Source organism: Anopheles marshallii, chromosome 3 (assembly GCF_943734725.1).
Source record: "Anopheles marshallii chromosome 3, idAnoMarsDA_429_01, whole genome shotgun sequence".
In the NCBI taxonomy this organism is placed as follows: Eukaryota; Metazoa; Arthropoda; class Insecta; order Diptera; family Culicidae; genus Anopheles; species Anopheles marshallii.
Window position 1 is genome coordinate 47,333,439 of NC_071327.1, and position 14,363 is coordinate 47,347,801.

The following is a 14,363-nucleotide window of genomic DNA, read 5'->3' on the forward strand; positions in this document are numbered from 1 at the left end:
GATTAAATACCAAGAACATTTTGGAGGAGGAATATATCGTACCATATGCGGACAAGGAGACAAAAAATAAGTTCTGACATAAAGCTCCCATAAAATAATGTTTAAATCAGCTTTCAGGCAGCTCAGAGCAGTATGCAGAGCCATGCTTCACAAGACGCTTCATATTTCACATCCAACCCCCTGCACGGTAGTGATCGTCCAAGCACATCAGCTTCATTTGCTCGTATCTCTGTTACTCTCAGTCGGTCGAGCGTCAGACCGCGTCAAAAAATAAACTAGCCCCAACAGTCGAAAAGGATTATCTCTTCAGGAGACACGGTGCACGAATAAACAGAATTAAATTCATTAAACTGTACTTTTATCTTCATTAGGTGCTCGACCGGATACGGCGTTAGGTATGTGCGAGTGGTACGGGCGAAGTTACTTAACTTTTGGGAGTTTCAGCAGAACTTCGCTTGTGGGAGGTAACGGTGGTATTTTTCCGACCAGCCTTGGCTGGCTGCAATCATGCTTGTCTGGTCGTCATCCATTGCTTCCTACAGTAGCAACAGCTGGATGTCGCTCGTTCGTCGCATTTTTGGGGGCAAAGTAAGCGACTTAACGCGGTGGTAAACTCAAAAGTTAGGTTAGAGCTAAATTTAATTTATCAACTATTTGCCACTGCCTGCCAGTTGCATGCTGCTGTTGGATAAGTTTGGAACCCCTTCTTTTGGACGTTTCCCATTGAAGTTTGTAAGAGATTTTCGTGAAGAAACGTTTCACACTCAAAACTGTGGCTTTCGTGTCTGGAGAGTCATTCACAATATTCATTAAAGTTTTGGTTCGAAATGATTGTGCTAGTTTCATTAGTTTTTCTCTTCAAAACAGTCTAATGATGGCGCGAATGGAATGCGAATTTGTTATGTTTATTGTGGCAATGCAGAAAATAGTTCTGTGGTTGCCGTTTGCACTAAATTTCATGTTTTCTTGTGTAAAAACTCCGCTCTAGAAGTGTAAGTACGCAATCCAAAGAAGAAATAGTTTAAAAACTATTTAACAGCATTTTGATACTTAAATTTGTTTCTATTTTCTGCCTTAAACGATTGCAATACAAATAATGTCGCACAACTATGAAGCTATCGTTTTAAAATTAGCATGTTGCTTGTGGCTTATGAGGAAAGTTTTGTTATTCTTTTCTTTGAGTAGAACGCTCTTCGATTCTTTGCATGATCATGAGATCTCATCATGTATGCGATACCGATCACTATGTCATCGATACCTTCGGCCTGACGTCTCATCAGCATGCATGAATGTATTTTGTGGCACGCGTTGTTGCCAATGTCCTGTCTTCTGTATAACCGCTCAGAACCCGGATAATGCAAATGTGACAACATGTTAGACTTTCGTAGTCTTAGTCTACGGATCCCACGTGACTCATTGTTTGGAGCTCGGAAGGTTTGTTGTACAATTGAGAATCATTCCCTTGTAGCAAGGGAAATCTCACTAGTACGATGTGGCAGCTCTGGCAGATATGCGACTGTGTCGATGGCTTTTTTGTTGCTGACGTACGTTATCAGCATTGGATACGTTGTAACTCGATGCCAAAAAAAAAGCTATTAGCAAGGAGAAACAACTGGGATGAATGCAAAATAGGTTTCGTTCAGAGTTGGGTGGGAAAACGTAAACGCAGTGCGTTACATGTGTATTGTTGTGATTTGGGTAGCTACACTTAACTGATAACAAATGACTAAGCAAACTTTTCATTTTGTTGTGCGGAACTTTCTTTTGAGACCAAGCTTGGGTTGGAATCATTTGAAAATGTGTATATTTTTAGTACATGACCTTAAAATAGATTATTTGTCATGAATGATGACAAATGCTACAAATGAACAAGAGCGAATCCGCGAATTACTCTTCTTATACTCTTCTGTGGCTAATCTAAAATTATCTTGCTTTATGGTTCATTTTCAAAATAGTAGACCAACAATTTATCAGCTGATCTCCTCATTCTGTCTAAATTCATCTTACAATAATGTTCTCCGCCATATTTAATCAATCAATTTTGATTGTAAGAAACAAGGAAACTAATATATTTGAAGTTTAATTTTAGAATATTACTACACTTTAGTTTTTTCAACCGAGCATGCCCGGGATAAGGCAATAGACAAGGAAGAAATGCCTTGAATAATTTGTACTCTTTGCAGTCAATTTATGACTGAAAAAAAAAATACGACAGAGAGCCGTTATAATTGTAATAAATAAATAATAATAAAAACACTTTAGTTTTTTTGTTTGGTTCATCAACATATAGCTGATTCCCAGAGTGTTTTCCCCAAACCAGATAAAGTTGTTTCTAGGACATTACGAACCATCGAGGGGCACACAAGGCACATTAATATGTTTGAGAAATAGATATATTCACATATATTTTTAGCAGAGTTGGATCGATCCTTTATCATCACGGCCTAGGGTTATTAAGTGGAACTTCTGCGAATGTAGCCCAGGTAGTATAGCGTCAAGGGGTAGGCACGTTTCTATGATCTGTTTTTGTTCGATGCTTTCGGTCATGCATGAGCTTTGGCGAACCTTTTTGGAACAGACAGCGTTTCTTCCCATTGCGTGATCCTTCCTGCCCACGCCCACGGTGATGTACAGGCTAGGCACAGTGTACACCCGAAAGGCATCATGTGTATCGTATAGCTTTTGCTGCTGCTGGTAATGAGTGTGTGGTCGAACAGGTGCAACTTGTTGCTTCATTATGTTTTAATCAACACAAAACCTTGGGCCGCACGAACGGTAGCACGAGGGTAAAGGCGTAAAATCAGAAAGCCATCCATGCGCACCGAAATGTTTGATGTTTGAAGTTATAGCACCCGTCCAATGCCTGGACCAAGCCAAGTTGCCGGCATTCCATCATGGGCAAGCTTGAGTGAACTAGTGTTTGAAGGTCAAACGAAGCCCAACTCATTGAACATGGCAGGGTGAATAATCAATGTTCCCTGTAACAGGCGATACATGTTGCCTCAAAGCGATAGTTTTGACAAGATATTTGAAGAAAGATACGCGTTATGTTATAAATGATATAATCAATACGCATAATTTAACTTGTTCGAATTTCATACAAATGCGATTTGAACGAATTACTGTATCACACTTACCAAACGGAATAGCAAAATCATCTGTCGGTTGATTTAAATGTTGTGTACACTTACCTGTGAAAGAAATAGAGTAAAAGAAACCATGAGATGAAGGTAAAAATGATTGAACACAAAATACAATTAAAAACGGACAGAAATGCCGGCAGCAGGAAGTAAAAACGGTTGTGATCCAAATTAAGTTACATTCGCGCTCTACCGTTTCGTGAACTTTTCGTTGTAGGGAATTCTCTTGAAATCCATCTACCAAGATGTCCAAACGATAACTCTGAAGTCGTTTGTCGTTTTTTTTTTGCATCTCGCATATTTGAGTAAAACAAGCCAAGTTTATTCATACGACGTCGTCAGTTTATCCCCACGAAAAAAAAGAAGTATCGTAATTGGGAAGTCTCACGATGCTTTTCGCTCCGTTACACAATAATATGATTATTAGGTTTATTAGGGGTCTCTGCATGCTAAGAGTTCGCTCTTGCAACCTCTTGGGTGGTGGAAGAACGTTGTGATTGATGCGATACCGTTGTTGAGCTGGACAGCGACCGAGAGGTAAATTAAATTGAGGTATTAATGTAAAATTGAAGAAGTTTAAATGTGAATATTTCGTTATTAATCTGGACAATTGACAGCGTAATGGAAAGCTGTCCTCAGTCTTCGTTGAGTTGTTTCAATTGTGATGTTGCATTAGTTTTTATGTTCAATAAGTTTAGTATTATTTCTTAAATTCCGCTTTAAACATAAATAACCTGATGATATAGTTGAACCATCAATAAGCAATATTAATTTTAAGAATATGCATAATTCAATATGTTTCGCTATTTGTAAGATAATGTTGTTACTTTACGAACTGTCACGGGTTTTTAACAAAAGCGATGATTTCGCATTTGAATGGCCATTTTGGTGGTACAAAAGCGTAAGCAACTGGTGAGCTTTGGTTTTACAGTTGGTTGTACCACTGAGGATCTTCAAGAATTTCACATTCTTTCTTCGCCAGGTATGCAAAAATTCTTGCTGCTTCTTGGATGATGGCGAGGCACAGAATATTCAGGGACGCATTCAGTAGCCTCCCTTTGTTGGAGGTATTCCGGTTGGGTAGTTCCTCTTGTGCGGAGCTTTTTTGGGAGAATATTTTCTTGGCGTTTGATTTTCCGTCGAGCATTTTTTTTCCTTCGTTGCGTTGCTCAATGTCTGGTCTGGAATATTTGTGTGCAAACCGTTCGCGTGGCCTGCGTTGAAAAGGTTGACATTTTTGTTTCTGCTCCGTTACTAAGTATTTAATGTCGAGAACAAAATGAAACAGCTTTGAGCTATTCGACAATTGCTTACAAATTGTTGACCAGCTGCTAGACGGTGATTTTATGTTCAGTTTACGCTTGTATGTTAGTGCGCATGACATAGAAAGTCTTAATGTAAATGTTACTCTCTAATTGTAAATAAAATAAAATAAATAAAATTGATGAAAAATTGCTCGCAATCAGATTTAAAATCACAGGATTGTGAGTATGAGAATCTTTTGAATATCCTGAAGTATGAGGTATGTAAAAAGGCTGCTGAATTTAAGAACAAACGATGGAACGGTTAGAAGAAGCTACTAAATAAGCTTCTAATTTCGATGATTTATACATTTTTTTACTCATACTCATAGCAAGTAGCAATTGATCGCTCTTAATTTATTGGTGTTTTTAAAATGTTTGGTTACGTGAAGGTAGTACATTTGAAAGTGTATTATGATCTTCCCAAATTAGCAATTCATTAGAAATCGAAAAATTCTTCAAGACATTTTACGGAGTGTGTTTTTTTCTTGGCGAATGGCCGCAAGATGTCGCTAAAAGCAAAGATAATTTAATCATTCTAGCGCATAAACTGTTGTTGATTGTTAACCGCACAAAAGCCCCTCCAAACTGTGGTACAGTCAACAAGTTTATGTTTGCCCGTATACAAATGGCTGGCACTTTATTCGCACTCTTGGTAACGATCTGCCACTCGAACTCTTCCGACGCAATGGCTTTCTTCCATGGTACATTTTTCCTTATAAAGGCTTCAAACCACCATCATTTGTGGGGTGCTTGCGTAAAACGAGATAGAAAGCAAAACAAAAAATCTAAACTCTAACAGGTGGTCGATCAAGTATAGGACCGCTACACTGCCATTTCTTCCACCGTAGGAGTTTTTATTTCAGTTTTTTTTTTGCAACCCTCCAAGTTGTTCCTTGCTCCAATACACCAGGGATCGTGGGGAGGGAAATCACGGCACTCTACGTTGAGATACGTCCCAGGGCCGAGGGGTTTCTAAGGGATAGGGTAGATTTGATGGTCCCGGCTGGAGAGCTGACTTGCCGAACCGGCAATCCGATAAGGCCGTGAGACCCCGCGTGGCATTGTTTTTTCTGCACTACCACACCTACTTCTGGTGCTTACTGTGTCTTGTTATTTCCTTTCCACATAAGCCACTTGCTGAAGAAAACCAACAAACGATAATGGATAACCAGTGGGTGAATAGCAGTTCACGCGGCGCAGCAAATGCCTTTTCCAGTGGTTTTTGCTCTGTTTTCTACCTTCCGCGTACCGGCTGCGAAGAAAGTGGTTCGAGTGCAGTCCAATCGAACACAACCAAACTGTGGATGGTGAATATTTATTCCGGTGCCAGTTGAAAGCACTGGCCAAGGTAGTGGACGATGAAGCCGTTTGGTTGTTGAGATGTAGCATCTCGGACACCTCGTTGTTGGACGGGAGTATGTGTACCAATCGTATCACCATCAGTTGGCACACACTCAACTTACTTCCACGGAGCAGGTATGGGAAAAAGTTTGGCTGGTTTTTATGATGGTTTCAGAGCATTTCTCTTAATTTTGTGCCGTATGCCTGAAAACTCCTCGAACCCCCAGTTGGAGATGGATGAACGTTTGAGCTGTTAAGTGGGCGGAAGACCCGTTATACGGATGTTATGCTGGTGGGCGCATAAAGTGTAATATGATTGTGTGCGCACAAAAAGCATGTGTGTATCGCCTAATGAAGATAGATCTGGGATGACGGTTCTGTCTGTCGTTTTGAGATGGTCAACAAAGCTCGCTCGCTTGAGTACGACGAATTCCCCAAAAGGCGACATTTTCCCTATTCCTACGCAGGGCAGCTTTTGGGATGGACACCGTGGTGAGCCACTGTTCTGTGGCGTGTAAGCACTGGGGAGGTTTTAGCACCGACATGGAGAACAAAGTGCCATTAAATTGCTTTTATTTGCTAGCGTCTACATCCGATGAATTAATGTAGGAAAGATGAAAGCATTATTCACCCAGACTCGGACGACCGTCGCGCCTGAAATGAACACAAGGATGGGTATCCTTCCCAGGGCTTTCTGCCGGTGCTGCCTAACACACTGACGACTGTTGGACGTGATGCTGTCTTTCAGCCGCTAACGTCACCGATATGTGTGGTAGCATTTCTATGCTAGCGAGTTCCCTGCGTGTTACGGTGCCGAACTGGGGACCCATGAGTTACGAAGAGGAAAAGGATAAACGAGAAACGAATGGCAAGATGTTCAGGATCAACAGGAAATTGGAAAAGTGGTTTCTCGGATGTACGGTGCCAGTGTCGCTGGTTTTTTGTTATTAATATTTACTTTAGCTATTTGCCTCCCGGGGATAGAATTCGAAGATTAAACGGTACCGAAATTCCGTTTCTGCTCCTTGCTTTCGATTATTGCGATGACGCCGGGTCGTATTTTATGTTCGTACAATATTTCAAATTACCTTCCAAGGGTGAACGTTGGGTGGAACGAAACCCTGAAAGACAGCAGCTAAGTTGTCTGCGACAGTGGGGGCGCTGTAAGGGTGCATGCACGGGCACTATGCAATAGCAGAGGCACAGTGGTTGTCAATTTGAAGCCACCAAGCTACTGATGCGAATGATAGGAACGTTTCAAACTGTGAAGTATGATCGACATCTCGTGGTTGAATGATAACAGATTGAAAGCTATACTTTTTGCTGTTCGATGTGTGTCAACGCAACATTAAATTTGGGAGGAGTGTACTGATGTTTTGTGGCATTATTGATTTCGTATCAAATAAAACTCTGTAGATACAAATGTTTCTAAACGTTTGATTTTGTAAATGGATATTTTTTGTCTCATTCTCAGTAAATAACTTTTCTGAAATATGAAATATTAACACCATTCGATTTGATGTGTGTCAAATATAAACGTTAATGGACAGACTTTTGGTGAAAGTTTGTGTCAAATAAATTAAATTATCATTAGCTTTGAATAATTTCAAAAGCAACGATTAGATTGTACTGTGCATTGATAATTTAGAGCTCGATCAAGAACGCAAGTTAAATACTATAATTCGCATGCTTTATCACGCTAGGATGGCTATCAATTATGTAATTAACTTCAGTGCTTCATTCAATTTAGTGCAATCAGCCCAAATGATCTATTTGCAAATGTAAATTCGTACCGGAAGAGATTACAGCATAACAAATTACGCTACGGTACAAAAGACCAGACTGCTCCGTCAGCTAGCAGTGAAACACCACGCGTCTCCATTGTTCAGTATTAAAACACCAAGCACCTCCATCAGCTAGTGCGTTCAAGATGATACTGAAGTTCCACCTGCAAATTCCTCTTACCGTGGACCATAATTGACCTGTTTAGCAAAAGATTTGTGACGACGTATGCGGGAGCGAATTACTCTTATTCACTCAGCCGATGAACGTTTTTCTAGCTGGTGAACTCAAAATTCTCGCGAATGATCCGATAACCGTTGTGAGCAAAAGAGTTTGAGGGAATGATATTTTCCCCTCCATGAATGTGAGAGCGGTGAGAATGTAAAGCTCTTAAAATAACATGCAATGAGTGGGCACGAGAGCGAAATATTTGGGCATGCGCATAACAACACCAAAATTTTCGAGCTTTACTCTCGTGCCCATTCTGGCAAGCGTTTTGCTCAGAGATGAGAATGAAATTTATTCCGAGAAAATAGTAACGTGAGATTGCTTTGAAATTGGCTTCATGTTGGAAAAGCTTTACGGTCAGTTGGAGTACAGAGCGATCATGGTGAAGGGCAACCATCGCGCAGTGACTGATTTGTTAACAAAAGAAACGAATCCAGATCACAATAATTACGCCCTGCAATTATCGCTTTGATCGGTAACGTCACATTTGCGGACCATCCCCACAGCTAAACTTACCCATATCGTCGATGATGGGAGCCATCCGCAGTGTGATTCCAACTAATAGTAGGCACATAATCAGTAATAGGCATGCGGTCGCAATGATTGTCCATCTGGCACGTTGCGGCAGATCGTCCGGGTCTATCACCTGGAAGCGGACGAAGGAAATAAAATGAGTCCCCCCGAGAGAAACAAACAAAATGTCAGCGTTGGTAATCGCGGGCTGGAGCCACTGTATTCGATGGAAACAGCACGTCCGTGTGCGTTGACTTGACGTGACCGTGACGCGGCTGATGATGGGCCATTAGGATTAGGCTCGTGCTACAACAGGTACCGGACCGGTGTGTGGAGAACGTGTAAAATCCGCTTCCGCACGTGCAGCACCGTGAAGGGTGCGCATTACTTCCATAAAGCGAATAAAAAAACACCCCTTCTAAGCCCCTGGTGATGGCGGTGGTAACGATAAAACATCCCGCCGGTCGGCTTACCTTTACGCTTTGGTCGTCCAGGTCGTGCACCAGAATTTTGCGCTTCTTGTGTCTTTTCTTCTTACAGTGTCGATGGTGATGATGATGATGTCTGCTTCCGGGATTTTCGTCAGTCGTACGGCAGGACCGGCGCAGGTGAACGAGGATCGCAGCCGAGGTGAAAAGAAAAGAATGAACCGTGAGATAAAAGTTAATTGATTTTGCTTGTTTCTTTTTCCCGGTGCGCCTGGCGGATGGCCGGCATGGCGGAGGGGACGGGTAATTCGCTGGGCTATGCTTATGCCATTTTTATTAGTTCATCTTGCGATCGGGTTTGCAAACGGTGCCGGTCGTTTGGCGCTTGCAGGCAAGAGTTTTCCACCGGCGCGCAGTACAATATGGCGGTTGAAACAGTAGCACTTCGGGGACAACCATCGCCACAGTGTGCTGCTTGGCATCCGAGCCACCGGGGAGTCCTTGTTTGCCGACACGACCCGAGATTCGGTCTCTTGAGTCAAGTACCGTGAAGGGTAGGTCTTAAACCACACCAGACTTCAGCTCGCTACCGCTGTCTTCGTCTCGAATCGATCGTTCGTGTGTTTCGGTGTATTGGTGCATACGGAGTGGCCTTCTTGAAGCAGGGTGGCCGTGTCGTAATCGGCCAACAGTCACCACATCCATTCCGGACGTTGAGGTCCAGGTAACCGGTACCGAGGCACTTTATGTTGCTCGTTATCCCGAGCCAATTCTTACCTGTGTTTATGCTTCCTCCTATGCTCAGGCACTATTGAATCCAGCTCCCCGTGACGTTCGGATTCAATTTGCAGTGAAACATCGTACATGAAGTCTTCGTCGTAGGGGAATTGACTACGTTGTGCCAGTTGCGGGACGGATGCGTTTGATGGGTTTGGTCGGTGTGCGGCAAGCAGGAAGGCAGACAAGGCAGGTGTGTACATGCGAGGAACATTGAGAGAAACAGATAACAAGGTGGTACGATGAGAGACGATCAGAAACACCCATGAACGCAGCTGGTGGGTGGAAATGAAGGGCAAAACAAGAGAACACGGTGTACGGTTTGCAACGTGCTACATGGGTTTCTTCGAGGCTAACACCATAATAATATCTCATGCGTATGGAACCAGTTGTGCACACATATACCCACACGCGCGTTCGCGGTTACTCTTACTTTGAGTAAATCCATCCATCTTGATTCCAATCGAAAAGGACGAACCATTGCTAAGGTGTTCTCGTCCGAAAAGGTAATTGAAGAAGTTCACAGATTTGTGGAATCGTTACTACCCGGCAGTGCGCCGTGACCGGAATATGGAGGTTACTGTCGAGTAACGCTCGAGATCTTATTGATGGCTCTTGGGGGGTTTTCCGGAGGTTCCTTCAAGTACAATCTGTATTCATCCTAATGAAAGGATGTACACAAATTAATCTGGTTCTGATTGTAATTAGCGACCAAGTGCGTGAATCAGCACATTTCTAGATCAAGCTTGATGGTCGTTCGAGCTCTTGCGGTTGAATTCCTTTCAGAGGCGTGATGTAAAGATATTTATTACCTTGAGCTTCTGATGTATGTTCTCATGTGGGGAAGGAAATGAAGGGAACTATATGTCTTCGACACAAGTCGTGGTTATGTTAATATCTTTAAATTGAATGAACGTAACAGCCTTTGAATGCCTATGAATCTTTATTCTAACAGCATTGTTTCAATATTTAATTACCAATAATTACCTAAATTAATATATTACTAAAGTTACCATACTTGCCAAGTTGATTGACTATTAAATGAAGACGTGTTATTTACAGTGTAATCTGTAGTAATTGAAAATATAAAATAGTGATAATTTACTGAAATATCAGTACCGAACAGTACTTAATGTTAATGTTTATGATGTTCTAAATATCGGAATCGATAAAATTAAAAACTCGATATAAAATACAAATGCCATGTTCATGATACTTAAAAGATTGCTTAATTTAAGCATGTTATATTTTTTATATGACTCGTTAGTGTTGCGTACTTAAAAAGAGCTTTTGAACAGGAATTTAATAATTGCTAAGCTATACGAAAAATCATTTACTAGGATCGCGAAACGTGTGACATAATGTGCAAAGCATCAAAATGTTGAAAGGTCAAATTTGTTTGTATTCTACAAAGAAAGCTCTACATGAAGAACTAATTAAAAATTTGGATATTGCTAGAAGGCATAAGACCAGACGGCAAAATGCTTTGCTTTTGACATCTTATTAAATTAAACTTAAGCTATTCTTAGACGAAAAACTTTACCTTACAAAAAAAGAAGACAGAAAGGCCGAGAAAAACTTATTACAAGCAAGAGCAGAGCGATGAAACGCCAGAAGCTGTGAAATGTTTAATTGAATGTGATACACAGTAATAAATTATTGTTTTTTGTGATTTATCCGAAGGGCTATCTGAATTTCCTTCTAAAACTATTAATAAATAATAACATAATGAATTGAAAAAAAATTAAACGTACATATGAATGACTATTTTAGATTTATAATGATAATAATGATGAATTATGCTACCAAACAAATACCAAAATACTGGCCATACTACGCGCATCAAATCATCAGTCAAAACAGTGCAAGTTGAACTGGAGTGTGAACTGAGAGTTACAATATTTCCTTGTGTAGTGCAGCACTTATGGTGTGCCTAAAGACTAGAAGCACTACTTCGTACAACCACACACGAGACACGCATAAGTGCTTTTTCCTGAAAGTTTGCCAGTTACTGTTCGATTGACAAACCATTACGTGCTTCTTCGTTTTCGGCACACAAGTGTCTCACCGTCATACTTACAGTGGTTGATTCGGAGGACGGCTGAGGATGCAATGCTGGAGGCCACTGCCACCGACGGTACTGCCCCCTACCGCCCCAGTGCCGCTGCTCGTCGACGGGAACACTATGACCGGGTCCGAGCATCGCTTCAAATATTCTAGAACAGGAGGATGAGTAGAAAAGTTACTTTGAGAACATCGACCGTTCCAGTGACATCGACTTATTTGCTGGTGGTGGTGGTGGTGGTGATGATGGATGCGAACACGTTCGTGCAAAACGTGAAGTGAGTGCTGCTGGAGGAGCATGGTGCTGCATACAGAGGAGAACCAACGAAGAAAATGATGGCAACGAGATGATTGATCGGTGGATCTTCAACTTCAACTTGAGCTACTTCAACTTGGGACCTCTTTAACGTGACGTACTGGAGGAATTGGGGTTAGAGTACTACACACTCACACACAGACACGTTACTGCCATTGAACACACTTTACTGTCATACTTACTGTACTTCCGTTTGTTAAGTTTCTCCTCGTCACTCTCGTTGATGTCGTACCCCATGATGTAGGAGGAGTAATCGTCTCCATGGCCATACGCGCTGCTCTTACGGTGATGATGGTGTTCCTTGGCGCTCGATCGCCTGGTACCGGTTGTGGTTGGCCGATAGTGCAGCTCAACGTCGCAGCTGGATTGTCTAAGGAAGCTACGCGACTTACGTTGGGTCTGTGGCTGATTCGGTTGTACGGTGCCGGTTGACAAAGGCTGCTGTGAGGCTCCCGTCGACACCGTTGCAGAGATACCTTCGGCTATAACGGGTGTAGGTGCCGATCCTTTGCTAGCTCGCCTGGAAGGGATAGGCGAGTGAGCGTCGGCCGATGGATTTTGCTCAACGCGACAGAATGGGTCCAGAAGAATCGACGGTGATGAGGGCCGATGGTGCTGCTGGCGAGTACTGGGAAGATGGTGCTGCTGCAGCTTGACCAGATCACTAACCGGCGGTGAATGTCGTGCGGTAGATGCTATCACAGGTAGATTGGATGCCGTCAGCTGGTTAAAGCTTTCGATGAGTCCCAGTGGAGGCGATGACGGCGCCTCTTGTTGTTGCTGCGGTTGCTGCTGCTGTTGCTGTGCCGATGCGGCCCGACCGATGGACACCGCACTGGCTGAATGGTTGCTGCTATGGGGTTGCGTTAATTTGTTTCTCTTACTAGCGCTACTACTACTGCTATTATCGCCTAGAACTAGTGCTGACTTCTTGCTGCCGCTAGCCACCTGGCTGGCCGGCTTGTCCTTCACTATCACAGTGGAGTTGTTGTGTTGTTGCTGCTGCTGCTGCTGCTGCTGCTGATCCCGATCCGACTGGCTGAGGTCCACCACGAACGAAGTATCACAGTCGATGGCGCTCGCTTTGGTCGATGACTTCGTCTGCTGGTAGGTGGCCGTGCTGAACGTGAGGTGACGTCCCTCGGTCGTAGGCTTCTGACGGGGCAGTATTGGACTGTTCTGGGCGCTGATGGATTTCGCTTCCAGCACCCGTAGCCGGCTGGCAACGGCATTGCCTGCGGAAAGATAGGAACCCATTCCATACCGCGACCGAGTCGAATTCTTGATGATAGATATTGGTTCCGAAGCGATACTGCGCCGCATATCGGATACATCGCTAACGCCGTCCAACTCGATCGATACGTTCGTCGCACTATCCTCCATGTCGTAGTGTGCGCTGAGCGGGTCCGATTCCGGCTCGATCTCGATTGAAACCGGCTCCAGCAGGGAGGACTTCCTTGGTGCGCTAGCCGATGTACGGCCACTGCTTTTGCGGTTTTCCAGCGATTCGGGACTTTTCGTTGAAATGGATTCGGCACCGGACATCCTGGACGCTCCAGTGGCCCGGCTACCGGCTGCTAGCGACTCACTCAACGGACCATTTCCTGCGTCCACAAATGTTCCGGGTTCCACATTCGTTGTCGTCACAACCACATTCCCATCGGCATCGACCAGCGACGAAAGGTCACCGATCTCGACAATAACCTCATCGACGCCATCGCTAATGGTGGAGTTTTCCACGCCAGCGTTGGCTTCCGGCACCGAAGCCCCATAACTATAGCAGCTCGCATCGGTCCCCTCTCGGAGCTGATGGTGCACGCTTCCTGCCGTTCCATTGTGACCCGGACACAATGGTTCACCGGCGGCGTTAGCATCGTTGCTGCTGTTACTATTACTTGCGGAAACCTCCCGATGGCAACAGCTGCCTCCCGCACCACCCGACGATACCTTACGACCGAAAAGGATACGCCGCAGGAGCCGCGATTTTTTGTGCCGCTTCTTTAGCTCGCACTCACGCTTGATTGCCAGTATCTTGTTTTCGACGAGCGTCGAAAAGACGGCCTCGAATTGGATGGCCCGATTCAGGTCCTCCAAGGTGCCGTTGGTACACACACCCTTGTCTACCTTCATCGTTGCAGGACCGGGGGCCGTCCGGCCGCTACCTCGCCGAGGGCGGATGAAGGTCACAAACGGACGATTGACTTTGCCAGATTTGTTACCAATGCGCTACGAACGGTGGCACCGTATGCAATGCGGCCGTATCGCAGCGAAACTAAACGCCCTTGACGCTTGCTTTGGTTATCTGCGGTGTGTGACTTTTCGTTTGTATTTTGTCCACAGTTCCTTGCGCCACATCTGAACTTGATGAGGGGGGGAAGATGGGCTTTGTAGTTTTAGTTCTTCATTGTGTCCGGGACAGTTGCTCTTGTTATGATGCGTGTTGTTCTAGTGAAACCTATGATAATTTGCA

At 43.7% G+C, this 14,363-nt stretch overlaps 1 protein-coding gene across 1 annotated transcript in view; it reads right to left on the reverse strand.

Moving 5' to 3' along the window:
• LOC128713966 (uncharacterized) overlaps nucleotides 1-14,023 on the reverse strand; it is a 58,224-nt gene extending 44,201 nt beyond the window's left edge. The window contains exons 1-5 of the mRNA XM_053808841.1: nucleotides 12,076-14,023; nucleotides 11,594-11,729; nucleotides 9,514-9,627; nucleotides 8,782-8,875; nucleotides 8,312-8,441 (exon numbers count right to left, since the gene is read on the reverse strand). Coding sequence (XP_053664816.1) covers nucleotides 8,312-8,441; nucleotides 8,782-8,875; nucleotides 9,514-9,627; nucleotides 11,594-11,729; nucleotides 12,076-14,023 — 2,422 coding nt within the window. The remainder of the gene's footprint in view (nucleotides 1-8,311; nucleotides 8,442-8,781; nucleotides 8,876-9,513; nucleotides 9,628-11,593; nucleotides 11,730-12,075) is intronic.
• Between the last annotated feature and the right edge of the window lie 340 nt (nucleotides 14,024-14,363).